The sequence below is a fragment of the Puccinia triticina genome, chromosome 2A (assembly GCF_026914185.1).
Source record: "Puccinia triticina chromosome 2A, complete sequence".
Classification (NCBI taxonomy): domain Eukaryota; kingdom Fungi; phylum Basidiomycota; class Pucciniomycetes; order Pucciniales; family Pucciniaceae; genus Puccinia; species Puccinia triticina.
In genome coordinates this window covers 2,029,640-2,047,065 of record NC_070559.1, presented here as the reverse complement: position 1 = coordinate 2,047,065, position 17,426 = coordinate 2,029,640, and the positions used below count along the sequence as shown (strand labels likewise).

The 17,426-nt window shown below is 47.3% G+C and overlaps 1 protein-coding gene across 1 annotated transcript; it reads right to left on the bottom strand.

The window, feature by feature from the left end:
- Window positions 1–16,676: 16,676 nt before the first annotated feature.
- On the bottom strand, window positions 16,677–17,032 carry PtA15_2A215 (uncharacterized protein; the record flags this gene model as incomplete). The annotated part of the gene is made up of 2 exons (XM_053166213.1): window positions 16,677–16,791; window positions 16,875–17,032. 2 exons carry the CDS (start codon window positions 17,030–17,032, stop codon window positions 16,677–16,679), a joined length of 273 nt encoding a protein of 90 aa, XP_053017457.1.
- Window positions 17,033–17,426: the final 394 nt, after the last annotated feature.

Sequence of the window (17,426 nt, the reverse complement as noted above, 5' to 3'; positions counted from 1 at the left end):
GAAACAATCAAGAGCAACAGAGTTTCACTCTGGATAAGCAAGGTTCAGAGAAAGAGTTTACTTACTGTCAATATCCTAGGCGCCTGTGACGGTAGGTATACTGGGAGTGTGGTAATCTCTTTGGTGGTGATCCTGGGTTATCTGGGGTGTGGTTCTGGTGTGCTGAAGTCTGTGGATCCTCCAGCTGCATGGGGGATCCTGACTTCAAAAATTTTCAAAGTTGGATGACATAATCACACATGTACATGTGGTTGGGAGCGCTCAGGCACAACTACACGGCGCTGCTGCGCATGTGTGTCACAAACCACAAACTCTATGAAGGAGTAGAGATATTGTAAAGTGATCAGTGAACACTAGGGTCAAAATTGCATGAGAAATCAGAATCTGAAGTCAAAACAACCTTATGTCTTAAGGTTAAAAAGATATGAGCACATTTAGGTATAAAATGGAGATAAAAGGCAGTTTTAGGTCAACTGTGTTGACTCTAAGGCTGACATTCCCTACCACCAAAGAGGTTTGATTTCCATAAGAAATAAAACCAAGAAGGTAGAAACTTTCACACTCCTGGGCCTCCTTACAGGATGGATGCATCTTCACTTGAGAGGTTCAGCAGAAATTATCCCAAGTCTGGGGCTGATGTGTCTCTGCTTGGGTTTCACATTCAACTGCATATGTTCCAAAGTTCAAGTCAATCAGGGGATCATAATTGGAAAGATTCTCATGTTCCATGGCTAGGCTCATGTGGTTGTTTCTATGATTGTCTTCTTCATCATCCAACTCAGATTCTTCCTCTTGATTGGAGTCTACTTCTTTGTCTTTCTTATTCTTGGAGTCATCATCAGAATACATGCCTACATTATGTAAATCACTTCTTGTTCTGGGACATTCTCTAGAAAAGTGACCTGTTTGTTTGCAAAAATGGCAAATGAGTTTTTCTTTTTCTGGATCTGGGACAGGGTTCCTTCTTGCAAAAGAGTCAATTGGATTTTCAGATTTATCAACTGCTGAGGTATTTTTCCAATTGTTTCTATTTGGATTGGTATAGTTGTTGGCTACAGGTTTATTGCTTTTCATAACTCTGTCTATGACTTCCTCAACCATTATAACCATGTCTTCAAAGTTCATCTCAGTGGCATCTTTCTTGTATCTGCTCTTAACAGCATGCTCAAGGTTGCCAGGACACTGTTTCAAGATCTTCTCACAGATGAGATAATCACTGAGTTCAGGCTGATAAGCTCTGAGTCTTTCTCTTTGGGTTCCAAACCATTTGTGGACTTTTCTACCATCATAAGCAAAGTGATCACTTTCAAACTCCTGTTGCATTTTCCATTTCCAGTTCTCAGTACCAAACTTATTTCTGATGGCATTCTTCCACCAAGCCCAAGATTTGTTCCCACACTTATCTCTGATTCCAAGGTACCAGTTTCTAGCAGTGTCAGTCAAGATAATTGTCAGTCTACTGATTATCATATGGTCCAACATTAAATAGTCCCTGACAAGTATATCAGTGTTCTTAATCCATAGCTCATGATTGTAAGGCAATTCTCCTGAGAACTTCTCCCATTCACTGTTTTTTGGTATCCCTTTCCACAGCTCTTTCCTCATATCAAAGTCAATTGGTCCATGATCAATGTAAGGGAATTCAGCATTGGAAAATGAACTGTTATGATTGTTGGCTGGTTTAGAGAAGTTGGGTTTTTCTGATTGGTGAGAGTCTGGTTGAGGAGTATTGTCCATGGCTGGAGGTGGTCTGTGAGAAGCAAAATGAGCAGGATTTCTCAAATTTTCCTGGTGGTGTTGGCCTTCACTCTGGGCATTGAGTACTGGATTATTATAGTTGAGATGAGGAGGGCAATCTCTATCAGCAGGTCCAATCAATTGCTCTAACTTGGTGTTGGTGCTATTTACTACAGAAGAAATGTCACAGAGTCTTCCTTTGGTCTGCTCAAATCTATTGTGACCATTAGCTTGAAGATCACTCATTTTGTTTTCTAAAGAAGAAAGCTTGTGATGTATTTTGTCTTCCATATCATCTAAGTTCTTACCAAGTGTGTCCATGTTGGAGTGGCATTGGGCTTCATTGACTAGAATAAGGTCTTGTACTCCTTCCAATTTCTCTTGGACACCTTCCAGCTTCTCCTCAATGAGTGTTCTCAATTTTTCTAACTCATTGGTGTTCCCAGATGGTCTTTCTTTGGCACAGTCTCTCACTTGGTTCAGGAATTGATCAAGCAATTGGGGCATAAATTCCTCTCTAAAGATGTCAATGATTGAAACATTCAGTACTTCTTTGAAGTTATGGACACAAGATTCTAACAAGTTACCTGGGATGATTTCAAAATTTTCAGATAACTCAGACAGGAATTTAGAGAAGAGTACTTTCAATTTTCCTTCCAGCAACAAGGGGCCATTATTGGATAAGTTATCATTCAAGGTATTTAGAAATAATTCTCTACTAGAGGGCCTAGAGGGATTTTCTAGGTCTAAACTTAAACCAATGGGAGAGGCTGAAATTATTGAGGGGTGCCTCTGCCTCTGCCTCTCCTGTTGTCCCTCCCTGTAGTTTGAGTGAGTCTCATTAAGAACTACCCTACAATGAGGATTTGATTGGTTTCCACCATGGGAAGGTTCCTGTTCCTCCCAAATCTTCTCAAGCCGCGCGAAGGGGCTTGGGTCTGTCTGCCCGCGTGCTGCACTTCGGCGTGCGGATAGGGGGGTTGACGTTGTTGGTAGTGCGCTTCCGGGCGCTTGTAGGGATGGTGTCGCAAGGCTAGGGTCGTATGGAGCTGTGTAGAAGCTGGAAAGCGTCACACCATTTGCTGTTGCGGCGGCGGCGGCAGCGCGCGTTGAAGCAGCTGGACGTAGAAGCGGGTAGGATCCCGGTAATCCACTCCGTGCGCTCTGTGTTGAAAATCCGGCTGCTCTGGCGTCTGTGTATCCATCAAGAGCTGGTGGCTGGGATGTGGGGCTATAGATAGGCTCAATGCGAGGCGCGTATCGTGGATCGGCGTGGTCTGCTGCACGTAGCTGTTGGTCTGCTGGTGGAGGTTCCTCTCCAGGTTGGTGAGCTCGTCGAGGGGGATCCAGTCTTGGCAGAGGCGGGTAGCTTCTTCTCTCCCTGCTAAGTCGGCGATCATCTCCTGAGTCGTAGCGGCTTGGGAGAGGAGCATTCTCATTGACCTGGTGTTCTGCGCCTCCCGAGCGCAGACGAAAATATCGAACTGTTTGTTGATCAGGTTGATCAAATCTAGGATTTCCTGGCCCTCTGGTATCACTTCCATCGGGCCGGAAGTATCCTCCTGGCGTGGGATCTGAAAGGGTGGAAGTGGGGCCAGAGCCGGTGGAGCTTAAAAGGTTTCACAATACTAAGAGCGTTTATTTCATGGTTAGAATGAGGTTGGTCCATCTGACAAGCTCAGAGACAGAGAAAGAAATAAACAAGTCATGTACCTAAGAGCGGAACTATTGCCGGCTCTGGTATGAGATAGAATAATAATGAGAAAAGACTGCTATGGCAGCTAGGACCACGAGATCGTGGGGAGAGGACTACTGTCTGGGATGCGCAACTGTGTTCTGCATCAGTGCCTGAACTTTTGGTGCGAAAGCTAAAGAGATGATGTTTATCTCTTACTTGTGCTTGTTCAGGCTTGGTACTTTAACGTCCGCCGATACGAGTGAGAAGCGTGCCGGGACTGCTACGGTCTGTTATTGTAACAGATCTCTATATCAGTGACCGGCTACGCTTTGATGACTCTGCATCGAAGGACTTACCACTCGTTGAGGTGGAAATCCTTTCGATGAGGCTGGAACCGATTCGGTCTGAGTTGGCGTCGGGCGAATGCTTGCTGTAATTAGAACATTGTTCTTTTAATCAGCAGCTCGCTCCTCGGCTTATGACAAACCCAAGGAGCACAGCTTACCTATTCGGTGTTGTGCTTCTCTTGGGACGTTTAGGCTCTTCGTCGGATGTAGACGTGGCTAGAAGGAGAGGAACAAAGTTTCAGCTTCTCGCCTACTCCTATTGTCTGAGAGTCTCATGCATATGCATGGACCTGGGGGTCGCGCGGACTCACCATTCCCCCTTGCGGGGTTAGGGTTTCGCTCCTTGCGCTTGCTTTGCTCTGGGGCAAGCCCTGAGTCTTGACATCCCGCCATGCTTCGATCCGGTAGGGTTGAAGCAACTTGAGACGAAGGCTTGATGCTGATGATTTCAAGGGCTCTTCGTATAGTGACTCTGCCGACTGGTTTGGTGAGAAAGTCGGCAGCGTTTGCCTCAGAGCGGATGTAGCTTAGCCAAATGAGCTGTCTAATGATAAGTTCGCGGACAAAGTGAAGACGGATCGACATATGTTTTGTGCGAAAACTGTTTTGTGAGGTTTCGCTTTTAGCCAAGTCAATGGCTCCCTTGTTATCGACTAGGACTTCAATGTTGCGCGGTTCTGGTTGAATCTTAACTTCCAATAGCAGATTGGATAACCAGGCTAGTTCCCGACCTAGGTCCGACAAGGCTTTGTATTCAGCCTCTGTTGTTGACAACGACACCGTGGCTTGCTTTGACAATTTCCAAGCTATGAGGTGAGATCCCGCCATGATTGCAAAGCCAGTGGAGGATCGGCGTGTATCGGGACAGTTTCCCCAATCCGCGTCAACGTATGCCTTTAATGCGATGTCGGCGCTTTTCAGATAGGTTAGGCCAAGAATCTTTGTTCCCGCCAGATACCAATAGACCTGTATGGCTGCCTGATAGTGCAGTATGCCAGGGTTCTCTAGATATTGAGACAACGAACTAACCGCGTACGCTATGTCGGGTCGAGTTAATACGCTTAAGTAATTGAGCGAGCCTATCAACGCTCGATAGTTGACACCGGTCTTCCTGAACTCAGCTATCTCTTGAACAGGCGGCTTCTTTAGGTAAGCTTTCGGATTGAGTGGACAGGAGGCCGGGTGAAGCTTGTCGAGCCCAAATTCCTCCAGCTTTTGCTCGATGAACTGCGATTGGTTAATGTGGATGCCTTTCTCCGTTCGCTCAATGTTCATTCCTAGAAGGAATTTCGCCTCGCCCATGTACTTGATCTTGAACTCCGCCTCCATCTCTTCCTTAAATAGGAGCGGTTGCTTGCTGATGAAGACTAGGTCATCTACGTGCGCGTAGACAAAGGTGTCCGCTCTCCCTGGAACTCCGCAGCGGTAGAAGACACAAGGATCGGCAATCGAGATAGAGAAGCCGATCTTTTTCAAGTAGTTCAATAGCCGGTTATACCACACCAACGGCGCTTGCCTCAGACCGTATATCGCCTTTTTTAGATCCAGTACGGAGTTAGGCGGCATATCGAGCTAGGGAGGCGGAAGGAGCGTGACTTTGTCCTCAAGGGGACAAGTAAGGAAAGCGCTCCTTACATCGAGTTGATGAATCTCCAGTCCGTGATTGAACGCAAAAGAGACAAGCAACCTTAATGAGCATGGTCGCCCCGTGGGTGCGTAGCGCGCCTCGTAGTTCAGTCCATACGTTTTTCTGAAGCCTTGAGCACAGATTCTGGCCTTGAACTCAGTCACCTTGTTGTCTGGACCCAGCTTCTTCCGAAAGGCCCAAGTGGCCGGGATTGGCGCATCTTCCGGTTCACGGCGCCGCTGTAGCCACACGTTGTGTTGAATCATGTTTGCAACTTCCTTCAATTCGGCCTCTTTCCAGTTAAGTGACTCAGCTGAGTTCATTGCTTGACGATGATTTTGAGGCTCCGACACTGCTGTTGCATGATACATTTGACGTCGGCTGTAGTTCCGAATGTTAGCCGGGTCGATGTCACTGGTGATTAAAGTGGGATGTCGAGGGCCGATAATCTTCAGACGGGGAAGTGATGTTGGTTGCGGAGGATGTTGCTGTTGATTTACGCCGGCCATGGCTTCCTCAGCGTCTTCTTGGCGTTCTTCATGTTCACGGTCCTCATCGCCTAGCTGCGGGCCAGGCGCCAGCTCCCCTAGTACCCTTTCAATGTCTTCTTCTTCCTCACGGTCCTCATTTTTGTCCTGTTGCAGTTCATTTAGTTCATCCTCCTCGGTGAAAGGCAAAGGGTCCTCTTCGGTAAAAGCCGGTAATTTATTGATTCCAAAGACATTGTAGCTCTTGCTCATCGCAGGACAGACAGGAAAGGTCGACTCATCAAAGTGGACATGTTTTGATGTCACGAAGGAGTTGTTATCCGGTCAAAATATCCGGTAAGACGTAAAGTCGTTGTCATAGCCCAACATTATCCCGTCCCAAGCTATCGGACCGAATTTGATCCCACGATTTTGCTTTGGTTTTACAATCCATGCACAACATCCGAATGGTCGGAAAAAGCTCATGTTTGGTTTGATTTTAAACATAAGCTCCATTGGTGAGGCTCGACTTTTGCTAAGAGAGGGCAAGCAGTTCGTGGTTGCTGTGGCGGACTTGACAGCTTCCCCCCACCACTCCGGGGCCATATTGGCCTGCATCATTTGAGTGCGAGTCATCTCAATAACCGTTCGATTGGCGCGCTCGGCGAATCCGTTGTGCTGGGGTGTATATGGCGGCAAAACGTTATGTTGAATTCCGGCCTCCTTGAGAGTAGCGCCCAGTGTTTTCCCAACGAATTCGCCACCACCGTCAGTTATCAGTTTCTTAATGGTGGTACCAGTCTGCGCCTCAAGGAAGGATTTGTATTCTAGGATGGCTTTCGGAGCGTCGCTCTTCAGCTTCAGGATGTCCGTGTGAATGTAACCGGAATATTGATCCACTATTGTGAGAATATAGCGGGCGCCTCCATTTGTCGCGGGAGTGATGGGCCCAACAAGATTGGCGTGAACGACCTCGAGAGGGCAGGTTGTGGCTTTGAAGTGGCTGTTGAAGGGAAGTCGAGTGACTTTACCCTTCATGCATGCGTCACATGCTCTTGAGGCTTCAGGCGACAATGGTTTGTTGAGCATCACTTCGATCCTCTTGCGGCTAGCGTGTCCCAACCGTCTGTGCCAAAGGTCGAAGCTATTGGGTTTGGCAGCTGTTGTCACTTCAGTGAGATTGGCTGTTGGTGCGGCCTCAGGTTCACAGATACCCACTATCTCAAAGATCGAGTTTGTGGTGTCAATATCGATCGCAGTTTGATTGTTGATAGTCACAGTAAATCCGCATGGCGCTGGTGAAATAGAGGCGTTGTTCTCCATTAACTGAGCAAACGAGATCAGACTCCGAGTCAAGTTCGGAACGTAAAGAGCGTCCTTCATGATAATGGTTGACCCGTTTTCAAGTCGCAGTACAGCGGTCCCCTTAGCTACCGCGAACAGCTCACGTTGATCCCACTTATTACCGGTGGCAATGCTGATTCGAACTGAAGACGTGGTGCTGAATAAGTCGAGTATGGTGGCTGGCGCCTGAGTCCAAAACCATAGGCATTTTCAGCCCGGCAGTGTCCGGGCCCGTTAAGTAGCCAAAGGAGGGTCTGACAATGTTCGCGGATTCGGAGGTACCTGGTGCAGTGGTGGTGACTAAGCCGGTGGGTGGATTTGTGCGAGCTTTCTTGTAGAGACCGGGGTGCAGGGTCCAGCAGTCCTCCTCGGTATGTGAAGTTGCCAAGGGATTGTGTTGCTTATTTGTGCACGGATGAGGGTTGAAACGTCGCTTGCGCTGCTGATTTCCACGGTTTCCGGAATGCTGCGCTTGCGTCGCTAGCGCTGTGGAAGATCCGATAATTGCTTCCTCGTCCCTGGTCATGGTTGCTGAGACAGCATCGTGGTGGGCGATATCCCGAAGTTTTGCGATGATTTGCTTCGGATGCGAAAGCATCTCGGCGTTGCTAATCAGAGTCTCCATGAGAGAGGGCCTCTTTCGTGAGATTCTAGCGATTATCGTGCAGCTCAAGATAGTTCCGGGAACATCTAACCCCATGGCAGCAAATTCCGCCAACATTGATTCCAATTGAGTGATATAGCGATTGATGTCGTTGTTGTATTGGATATCTTCCCATTTTCGCCACGCATGATAGATGGCGAGTACCGACGCTGACGCATATTCTCCCTTAAGCTCTTTCCAGAGAGCAAAGGCGTCGTTTACGTTCTCGTCAGTGATGATATGGTTGTATATATCGTCCTCAATGTGACCGCTGATGATGGCAACAGCTCGAACGTATTCCAGTTTAGCTTGTTTGGAGGCGTTAGGCGGTAATGGTTCCTCAATACACTTCATCAAACTCTTGACGGCCAGATAGGTCTTGACCTTGCGCTGCCAGATGGGAAAGTTTTTTCCATCAAAGGTAGGACATTTAAACAAGTCGCGCTCATCACTCGTGGTAGAGGAGGTGTTTGCATTCGACGAGGAAGCAGCGGCAGCAGGAGTTTGACGAGTGCCGGCCATGTTGTTCCGCTCTTAGTAGTGGTACTGAGGTTTGGTGGTTCCGAGATCCAAGACTGTAAATCTAAAAGGTTTCACAATACTAAGAGCATTTATTTCATGGTTAGAATGAGGTTGGTCCATCTGACAAGCTCAGAGACAGAGAAAGAAATAAACAAGTCATGTACCTAAGAGCGGAACTATTGCCGGCTCTGGTATGAGATAGAATAATAATGAGAAAAGACTGCTATGGCAGCTAGGAACACGAGATCGTGGGGAGAGGACTACTGTCTGGGATGCGCAACTGTGTTCTGCATCAGTGCCTGAACTTTTGGTGCGAAAGCTAAAGAGATGATGTTTATCTCTTACTTGTGCTTGTTCAGGCTTGGTACTTTAACGTCCGCCGATACGAGTGAGAAGCGTGCCGGGACTGCTACGGTCTGTTATTGTAACAGATCTCTATATCAGTGACCGGCTACGCTTTGATGACTCTGCATCAAAGGACTTACCACTTGTTGAGGTGGAAATCCTTTCGATGAGGCTGGAACCGATTCGGTCTGAGTTGGCGTCGGGCGAATGCTTGCTGTAATTAGAACATTGTTCTTTTAATCAGCAGCTCGCTCCTCGGCTTATGACGAACCCAAGGAGCACAGCTTACCTATTCGGTGTTGTGCTTCTCTTGGGACGTTTAGGCTCTTCGTCGGATGTAGACGTGGCTAGAAGGAGAGGAACAAAGTTTCAGCTTCTCGCCTACTCCTATTGTCTGAGAGTCTCATGCATATGCATGGACCTGGGGGTCGCGCGGACTCACCATTCCCCCTTGCGGGGTTAGGGTTTCGCTCCTTGCGCTTCCTTTGCTCTGGGGCAAGCCCTGAGTCTTGACAGAGCTGTGGGTATTAATCCCTCGTGGCTGGTAGGCGGGGGGGACTGTTGATTCGTCGCTGGCATAGTGCCCGTCGAGCGCAGCTGCTCCCTGTTGATTGGACGAGGGATGGGAGTCGACCGGCTCGAAGCTAGGTCTATTGACTTCTCTCTCGATTGGTAGAGAGCAGGTGGGATCCCTGTGTCCGGGGGCTAGGTCTCTCTCTCCGGTAACTGGAGTAAATCTTCTACTAGCGGCGGCAACGCCGACTCGAGCTGTTCGAAGCCGCTCTTCGGCGGCGGGGCTAAGGCGATAGAGGAGACGTTGTTCTGCTGAGAGATCGCGTTCATTTCTGAGATGGGGCGGCATGGAGGATGTTAATGATCAGGGAGGTTAAGTTTCAAGCTTTTGATCTGTAGAGTTTAAGGTATGGTGTACCTCAGGTCTTAGTAGATTTTTTTCCTTTTTTTTTTGGGTTTTTCGCTTCTTCTAGTGCTTTCAGCTTAGCTGAGAACTCCGCCGTCCAATCGTGCAGCTTAGACGGCTTCTTATTCCACTTACGACGCGGCGGTGGGTCTGAGGCAGTGGCGATAGGCGTCCACTCAGCGTTACGGATGGAATTCCCTTCCTTGGGCTTTGCAACGAGTCCGTTGTTGGGGATCTCTATGTCAGGGAAGTCCGATGGGCCGTCGGAGAGCTCAGAGCAGGTCGGTAAGGATGTTTCCTGCACGCCGCTAGCCTTCACTTTCGCGAGCGCAGGGGGTCGCAAAAAGATTTTTGAGGCGGAAGAAGTGAGGTTTCTACAAGTAAGAAATCCTCATTTAGGCGTGTTATAAGTGCAGTGAAGCAAGCAAATCTAAGATTTTCAAGAGCGGAGTTCAGCGCAGAGAAGCGGATTCAATAAAAAGAGTTTATGGAAGAGTTTGAGTTTAATTTTTTATGAATGTTTTGTTTGATTTAAACAGGATGATCAGTCCTTGGCTTTTAAGCAGTCTAGAAGTATGAAAAGGGATGATATTTCCCGATGAGGCCCCCAATTGTGAGCCTGTGTCTCTTGTGTGACAACAGGACACAAGGAAAATGGGGGGATTCTGGTTGGATTTCTTGGGATAAAGAAATACAAACAGAGAGAGAAGAAAGAAAGAGAGTAAGAGAAGATCAGGCCTAGACTTTAAGTCTTAATTAATTGATCTGGGCTATTCTCAACCTGGAAAAGTTGGATGCCAGCTGTGCAAGGCCAAGAAAGAGTGCAACAGCCTCCACTCACAACAAGGAAACGTTGGTGGGATTCAGAAGTAGGGTTACTACTCTGCTCTGGTTTTGTAGGTCTTAACCAGAGATAACCTTTTGATCTTTTAAGATTGAAAGAGTTGAAGAAAAGAAGAAACAATCAAGAGCAACAGAGTTTCACTCTGGATAAGCAAGGTTCAGAGAAAGAGTTTACTTACTGTCAATATCCTAGGCGCCTGTGACGGTAGGTATACTGGGAGTGTGGTAATCTCTTTGGTGGTGATCCTGGGTTATCTGGGGTGTGGTTCTGGTGTGCTGAAGTCTGTGGATCCTCCAGCTGCATGGGGGATCCTGACTTCAAAAATTTTCAAAGTTGGATGACATAATCACACATGTACATGTGGTTGGGAGCGCTCAGGCACAACTACACGGCGCTGCTGCGCATGTGTGTCACAAACCACAAACTCTATGAAGGAGTAGAGATATTGTAAAGTGATCAGTGAACACTAGGGTCAAAATTGCATGAGAAATCAGAATCTGAAGTCAAAACAACCTTATGTCTTAAGGTTAAAAAGATATGAGCACATTTAGGTATAAAATGGAGATAAAAGGAAGTTTTAGGTCAACTGTGTTGACTCTAAGGCTGACATGGGAGATGTTTCCCCTTTCTTGCATTCAAACAGTGAGGATACGTCCCCACCACCCTTTGACTCACCCAAACACATCCTGCCAAGCGCGAAAGAAGAATGGTGTCATGGTCTGATGTATGTCCGTATTTGGGGAAGGGTTGAACTGCCCTGATTGCCTGTTGGCCCCGCAATCCTTTCATAGGCCAACTTCTGCAGGTCCTTCATATTCACCTGATCCCTAAAAACGCAGGCCAGGGGGGGGGGGGAAACCTTGTCTATGTCCACCGTAATGTCCGGCCGTTCATTATGGTAGACTTCTGTGACAGGTGGTTGCTGTGGGACTGTTCCGTTGCTGACAAGGTCAGAATTTCGGCCCCCCCGTTGTGAATCATAGTCAAGCTACTAGCGATCCACGGCTGCTCCACCCTCTGCCCTCAACCCAATTCCTGAGACACCCTGAATGGTTATGATCAGATACAGCTTGTCTGAAGTGGGCCTGGGAGCCAACAGCAGAACTTGCTAAGTCACTAATCCACAAAAACTGCACACCCGCTATGGCATGACTTCCACCTCAGCCGCCATCCTAAGTCCACCACCCGGACCTGAGTCTCCGGTGGCACTTCCAGCCAAGGCACAACTAGAAATCATACAGTCTGAACAGAACTCACATCTCCGTTCAGCCATAGACATCTATCCACCTTCTACAGATCCTCTAACTGGGTCAGGAGGGAAGGTTGCCAACATTTGGGGGGATTGATCGTTGATCCTTGCCCAAGATTTCCAGAGAGGTCCAAGAGGAGCCCTGCAATTCACCTCTGTCGGAGCCAGCCATCCCAGGTCAAAGTGAAGAGGTTGTACAGGGGCAGGCAGCAACAGGTGTATATTCCCATCCGGCACTTGCTCAAGCACATCGTCAAGGGCTCAATGGGCCCCACAGAATAGATACACCAGGAAATCCGCACTTCCCCGATTTGCAGCAGCTGATCAACTTTCCATGCTGACGGATTGAGGCATAAGCAAAGCTTAGAAAGGGCTAGATGTTGTGCTGCCTGTCCAAATCAACCCATCTCGACATCACTTTCGCCGTGGTGCTTGAAGGTTTTGGAGTAATGCCTGGCAGATGCGTCTTACAGATGTTGTTTTTCCCTGTGTGTAATTTGAAGTACAAGGGGAGGGAGGGAGTGGATTTGATTTCTATCTCGTGCCAACAACTTGCTCAAGCTGCCACTTCGATGATCTTTCACCCATAAGTAGCTTGGATATAAGCATTAGTAGCATCTCTCCATGAAATTTATTACTCGGAGGCTATACACTCATGCATTCAGGCTCAATTAAAAGCCACCGAAGATCTAGAACAATAGGAAACCCTCTCCTTGACTTTCAGACATCTGCTGATTACCCAGTAAGGAGATCAACAATTCCACAGTGGTTTTGAAGGAGATTGATTTGGCAGGAGTGAAGTCCACAAAATAGTACACCTTGCTCCCAGAAGTCCTGTGGTAGTGACCTGAACAAGAAAGTAGATATGGTTCTTGTTGAATATTGGCAATGGAAGGGTCCCAAGATGGCAACACAGCTTCTTCACACAATTTGCCTGCTCATTATTTCCCAATACCCATGGAATTCACCGTGTTATCCTTCCCCTTTCCGGCTATATAATCCCAGATCAAGCAGGGATTATACAGGGTGAGATCATGGCTGCAACATAGTTGGGGCTCTATTGTGATACTGCCTATCCCATCTTCTTTTCAGTGTTATAATCACACAATAACGACGCGTCTGATCTGACCTAGCTTGTTGAGTTGGCAATGCTTCATGGTATTCTGGGGGCACTTGCCAGGGGTAGATTGATTGTGGTCCAACCATGGATGGCGGTGACATGGTTACCCGGTGTATGGTTCCCGCTTTTCTTACCCTTGTTATATAACCTGCATGAACCCATTTTTCCCATCTCCAAATTATGAAACTGCCTCGCTCATTGCTAGCAATCATGCCCTCTAGCTATTTAAGTATTTTAAGTATGGAAACAGCCCAATATGCATCATCTTCCTTGATCTTGCGGTTTTTTCACTTAGAATTTTTACGTGACACATGGAGGAGGAGGAGGACTTAGACATTCAAGAATGGGGTAAAGTTGGGTTGTGCAGGCAGGAGGGTGGAAGTGAAGTGGTCGGCCATCCAGGATTCACTCCACAATGCACTCAAGACAATATATCCAATCCAGGACCATGTTGCTTGTCTCACAGTGAGGTCACTTAATGTCAGAAAGCAGTAAACTGGATGCATTCTGCCAAAGATCCATTTTTACTTGGAGGATAAAACCTGAACATACAGCGGAATTAGTATCAGATGACACAGTGCTGTGTGGATTTCAGCTTCCTTGTCCTGAATGAAGGGAGCCAAGGGGAGCTTTTTGTGCTGTCATAGTTTAGTTTTTGCAGGAGAAACACCTATCAACTGGATGAATTCTACAAATACCATTCCTCTACATCAGGAATGGACTGTGTGAATTCAACTTCTCAGACAGGAATTGTGTATCACCAATGATGCTGCTGGAGATTGTAATCTTCTGGTTGATGAGTTTTTACTTATGTTACTAATATGACCTAATTCCACAATTGATTCCACCTTTCCTCTGGCCCTATGCATGTCATGTGTTTTATTTTAGCACATCACCAATCCTCGATCTTTCAATTGGCTTGGCTATCTATCTTGGAAAGAAGAAATGACCTCCACTTACCCCATAGAACGGTGAGATGTTGCCACCTGTGGACATGATTTCTTCTTGCAAGTTGATCTGTGTTGACAAGCTACTACAGAATCTGCACATGGGGCCCACAGGTGGTTCAAGGAAGCCAAAGTGGAAATGATTGAAAAATGACTTACCAATGGTCATCCGGTAAATTTCACTTACCAGATTTCATGCATGAACATAAGATGAAGATAGGCATCAGATCAACACAACATGCAGCTGACTCATGACATAGTCACACATGAGGCCATGGCTTACTTATGGAGCACTTCCCCACATAAATTACGGTCTGGCACTCTCCAGAGACTGCCACCAATTCCCCCCTGGTGTTATAGAAGATTCTTATTCTACAGGTAAAATAACCTAGGGTACCTCACTTACAAGTACCCTTAATTATTATCCCTTCCTTGTGTAAACTAACTTCAAAGTTTGCGCAAGTGCATCACGCCCCGCGTAGATGCACTTGTATGCACATATATATATAAGTACATATATTTACACCCATTTTTAGTGACGTAACTGAGGTGTTGTGTATAGTTTAAAAGATGGCTTTATTTGTTGCGTGGCGCACCCAAGCCCGCGTGCTCTGTTGCCTAGAGCTCAAGCCCGCGCTCCTAGTGTACATATATGCATAATGCATAAACTAGCCTGCAACCAAAGCGCTCAGGTTACCAGTAAGTAAGAATGGGCCAGAATACGCCCCAATAGCAATACTACATGTGTTATATGTCTTGTACACATGTGATTAATCACCAAACAAGATTTAATTACCACGTCATCCAATATCAAAACATTCTAGATGGAAAAAGGCTCTTGCAACGTGCACAGGAGACACTAGAAAGCGCCCCAGCTTCTCCCAAGCCTCACTACGTGTAAATTACAACTGTAGTAAATATGTAGAAGGGGTCAAATGAACTGGAGCACTTAATAAGCGCCTCCAGAACATGTATGTAGCACTGCTTGCACGTGTACAATTGCACAGAAGCCAGTTCTAGTACCTTCTGTGGCACATTTCCACGGAAATGAGCGTCACAGAACCCCCAAACCAGCCCCCATGACGTGTAAGGCATGTGTAAAAACACGCAGAACCTCTGTAAAAGGCTCTTGGCAACCCTTGTATCCAAGCCCCAAGGTTCCACGACCCACAGCGCCTTCTAGCGCAACCAAATTGCCTCAGAATGCGCCCACAAGTGTCCCCATGTCCCCTGGGCGCCCCTGGAGGCCTGCCTAGGCTATATAAAGGGCCCTTTCTCCGCCCAAAAGGAGATTCCCCAGCTTTACATTACCTACTAGAATTTTACCCGCCTTCAACAGCCTCAATAGCCTGTGATTTGCCATGTAAAATACCTACTTTCGTGATTTTTAGCCCCAATTTCCGCCCTGAAGCTGTCCAGTAATCACCCTGCCCTCAAGATTACCTCCTCTGAGCTCCTCCAACTGCCCAACTTCACGCCTGAAGAACCTCAAGTGACTCTAGGGTCTTATACTAGTAAGTTTAAGCCCCTTCTCTTGAGATTCTCCGCCATTTCTTTCTGGGATTTGAAACACCCCTGTTTACAGGCCCCAGTTCTTCATTCTAGAGGGATTAAACACCCCTGATTTATCAGGCCCCTCTTAAAATTAATTATATTCATTTTATTACGTCAAAATTGGCCCAAATTGGCCCAAATTGCCTTATTCTTACGCCATAATTCCCAACACTTACGTTGGAATTAACCCTTATAACCTTGTCTTAGAGTTTTATAACTCTAATCTTTTGCTTTGCACAACGTGTAGCTAGAAGGATAATATCCTTGGCATCACGTAGGCTGACAGCCTTCTTCTACGCAAGATAATCCCAAGTAGTCAAGGGAAACTCCAAACTCCGCGTAATAAAAGCATCAAGATAGCTCCGCAGGCTTAAAGTAACCATAAAGTAATCATAATAATAAAGGTCCATCTAAAACGGTAAAGTAACGCTCCTGAACAGCAAACAAACTTGGTTTGACAGATACGGTTCAGGATATCGTGGATCACAAGTTCAACATGTTTACCCATGATTTCATTGAAGAGCTCAAGAATACAGCTGCAGTCAGCATTTTCAATTTTTGTCATTGTTTGTTGTCCATTTGAGGAATGTTGTGGACTTGGTGGGCCTGTTTCTGGGGATCAGGGGGATGACAAAGCCGGTGCACTGATGGCTGACCATCTCATGTGGTCTGCTGGAGTTGATGGCAACAATGGAAAGCCAACAGGACATGGCCTCCTGGAGTCCAATGCAAAGATGCTTATTGGAGGCGGCTGCTGAGAAGCTGGGTTGAGCGCTCGCGCGAGCATCAGCTCATGCTCATGGGATAAGCTCAGTAGGAACAGCACCTCCGGCGCATTCCGCATGTTTGATTGCTCCGCTGAGAGTTTCAGGTGGACTGGAATTCGAGCTGCTCACCTGAATCCCTCTGAGTACCGGTGTTTTAGAATGCAAGGCTCAGACGAGGACCTTCCAAGTCAGAAAGATCAAGCAGCAGCGCGGTTTAGTAGGGTTTAGTCTCTCTCTCTGTCTGCCGGAGCGAGCAGGGAGGACAGATATTGGGCAGCTTGCCTTCCTGTACTGCTTTCAAAACATTGTTGTCAGCAGGTTCTGCTTTGCCCGGTGCCACTCGAGGATTGCTAGCAATTTTTGCTCTTAGATTGGGACCAACTGTGAAGACGGCAAGCGGCGCATTGGCGCTGGCGGCCTTCAGGTTGTTTACCAGCGGGAACACCCGGCCCAAACAGGAGCAATCGGGTTTGCCACGTCTTGGCCCTGTCAATCCCACAGCTTCAGTCGGCCGGAGACGGGTCAGACGCAGTTAAATGCCGCCAGGCTTACCATGATTTCCTTGGCTACATGTCAACAACCTGGCTTGAATAACGCAAACTCCCGGCAATTTTTGCCCCCGGAACGATCCCCGGTCGTCCGACGAGAGCCGCACCAATGTTGGCGACGATAGCCCCATACCTGGGGAACATCATAAGAAAAAGAGATTGTAAGTGTGTTGGTGGACGTAAGTGGGAGAGAGGGAGAGCGTAGGAGGGACAAACAGGTTGGGCATGACCATGACGTCAAATTGTTGGGGTTTAGCAACAAGGTGCATGGAGGCATTGTTGACAATCATGCCACTGAAAGTGACTCCGGAGCGCTTGTATTCCTTGGCGACTTGACGACAAGTCTTGCGGAAGAGGCCGTCAGCGAGCTTCATGATGTTAGCCTTGTGGACACAGGTGACGTGTTTGCAGTGGTTCTTGAGGCAAAGTCAAAGGCGAAGCGGGCGATCCGCTCGCACTTCTTCTGTGTGATGATCTTCAACGACTCGACTACGCCTGGGACCAATGAATGCTCTAGCCCGGAATACTTGCCCTGCGTTCCTACTCATCATCTGATTCATTGCCTGGATTGAGCCTATCTTTGTTCATCCACACAAAACATGCTCCATCTTTATTGAAGGTGATCACCCGGGGCTCATTGGTCGGGTCTGTGAGGTTGCCAATGAGCCAGGTTTTAAGGACGATATTGTTGTGGCCAGTAGCCCTTGACCAGATTGGAAATTTACATCCTCGCCTTGTCTAGATGGTTGTCAGGAGATAATTTGAGCA